The 1,979-nt window shown below is 39.7% G+C and overlaps 1 protein-coding gene across 2 annotated transcripts in view; it reads right to left on the bottom strand.

Moving 5' to 3' along the window:
• Positions 1-6: 6 nt before the first annotated feature.
• Positions 7-1,979, bottom strand: part of odf2a (outer dense fiber of sperm tails 2a) — a 20,419-nt gene continuing 18,446 nt past the window's right edge. The window contains exons 17-19 of one of the 2 annotated variants that reach the window (XM_032539399.1): positions 1,596-1,758; positions 618-743; positions 7-533 (exon numbers count right to left, since the gene is read on the bottom strand). In XM_032539399.1, the coding sequence (XP_032395290.1) occupies positions 381-533; positions 618-743; positions 1,596-1,758 (442 nt within the window). In that variant the 3' untranslated portion in view covers positions 7-380. The remainder of the gene's footprint in view (positions 534-617; positions 744-1,595; positions 1,759-1,979) is intronic. The other variant, XM_032539398.1, reaches the window with a different exon arrangement.

The following is a 1,979-nucleotide window of genomic DNA, read 5'->3' as shown; positions in this document are numbered from 1 at the left end:
CGCCAAATATTTGGCCGGAGAAAACTCAAGAATACACCGCAAACCCAGATGGAGTACTGCAGCAAAATAAAAATGGAGCAGAAGTATGTAGGAGGTTGGAGCCAGTCTAAACATGACCAACTCTGCCTTTAATGTTACAAAGGATCCCACAGGATTTAAATATCCAATTGGATTTAAAAATCAAATGACATATTTTATTGTCGACCAATTCAGTTCCAAATAAATCTTTACAGGGACAAGTCATACATTCTAAAAGCCAATGGATACTGTTGTTCTTCACCTAACTGGTTCAAAATCAAAAAAGGCAACTGACCAAGAATGCCATCTTTACAGCACCACTATACATATGTGCTTATGTTACGACTTTGACAGACGGGCTGTCAGATGGGTGAGGGGGCACGCAAATCTCCAAACACATTGGCATAGGAGTCTTTGAGGAACTGGACGTAGTTCTGCAGGCTTCGGTTGGTGCTGTCTGACTGCTCAAGGCGATCCTTCACATCCTGCAGTCGGCTGTGGTACCGTCGCTCCACCTGAGCATCACGAATACAAACCTTGTAGTCCTAGTAATACAGCTAATACATAGAAATACTAATACTAATAATGAAGGCCTTTACCTCCTCTTTGCTGCGTCGCAGTTGGTTTATTTCTGAGGTAGTCCTGCTAAGTTGAGTCTCTAGGTCCAGTATCTTGGACTGGGTGGAGCGTTCCTTAGTGGCAGCAAGTCCTCTGGTCTCTGACATCTGAAGATAAATAATAATAACAATAATAATAATAATACATCTTATTTGGTTGTTTTTTTTGCTTCACAAAACAATAAAACAGACCAGTCACACAAACTTTTACAAAGGTTTTTAAAATAAGAAAAATGAAACTAGTTGGTGTATAAAAACCTGTAGAGTGTAGGTAAGAGTCGAAAAAAACATTTAAAAAGAATAAAAGACAGTTCAAGGAGGTTCAAGCCCAAATTAAATCAGGAAAGGCTCTTTGATAAAGGTTTGACACACTGGATTTAATTACTGGGCCCTTTATGATCCGACCACTCAGATCCGATATTAAAACCAGGTCTAAACAGGGTTATTAAGGATGGCTTACTGGGAACGGAACTGTGTACCCATTCAAAGTATTTCTCCTGTCACAGAAACTGGTAATCATGTGTTTTGATGGTATTATCATACTGTCGCTCATACTGTCAGCGCGGTCTGGAATAAGCCGGAATAAGGGGTCAAATCGGTAGTTTGTTATTTACTGAAAATGCTTTTAGTATGAAGCAACAAAATCAGGAAATGTTGGTTCTTAATCAGCAGTACCTCAACATGACTCTTATAAGCAAACATGAAATAATAGACGTAATATAGAAACTAAACTTTAAACCACAGATTCAGTTAGACGCTACAAACGTATTGTGAGCTGAACACAGAGTCCGCAGTAATCCTGATCTCATAGTTATGAGAAGTTTTCTCACAATTACCAGATAGCGTCAGGTAATATGAGATAGTAACTAACGATTACGATGTCTAGTTTTCTTTTCTTTTGTGAATGCAGTGCACATCCGTAGAGAACAGCTCTAGTGAGACCAATGTTCAGTTTCAAACCTGTTGGCGAGCATCCCCCAGAGCCTCCTCCAGTTTTCGGTTTAGCAGCAAACATTCTCTTGTTTTTTCTTCCAGACGGAGCTGATTGCTGTGGATGGTATCTTCCCGTTTGGCAATGACCACTAGCAGGTCGCTGTTCTGACTGCTAGCCTCCTCCAGTTTCCTGCAAGGTGACACAAGACAGGAAAGCAACAACAACAATAAAGAGTCAGAGACCTTTATCAATATGGCCGCTGAAAAAGGAGCACAAAAAAGATCTGTAATCTGTAGCTGCTGTAATCCTGCAAAAACTCCCACTAATCAAACTACAACAGCTGACTTAATGTTAATATGTGGATATACAGTATATACTGAACAAAATTATAAACGCAACACTTTTGTTTT

The sequence above is a fragment of the Etheostoma spectabile genome, chromosome 16 (assembly GCF_008692095.1).
Source record: "Etheostoma spectabile isolate EspeVRDwgs_2016 chromosome 16, UIUC_Espe_1.0, whole genome shotgun sequence".
Lineage (NCBI taxonomy): Eukaryota > Metazoa > Chordata > Actinopteri > Perciformes > Percidae > Etheostoma > Etheostoma spectabile.
Note: the sequence above shows the minus strand (reverse complement) of the source record. Positions and strands in the feature narration are given on the sequence as shown.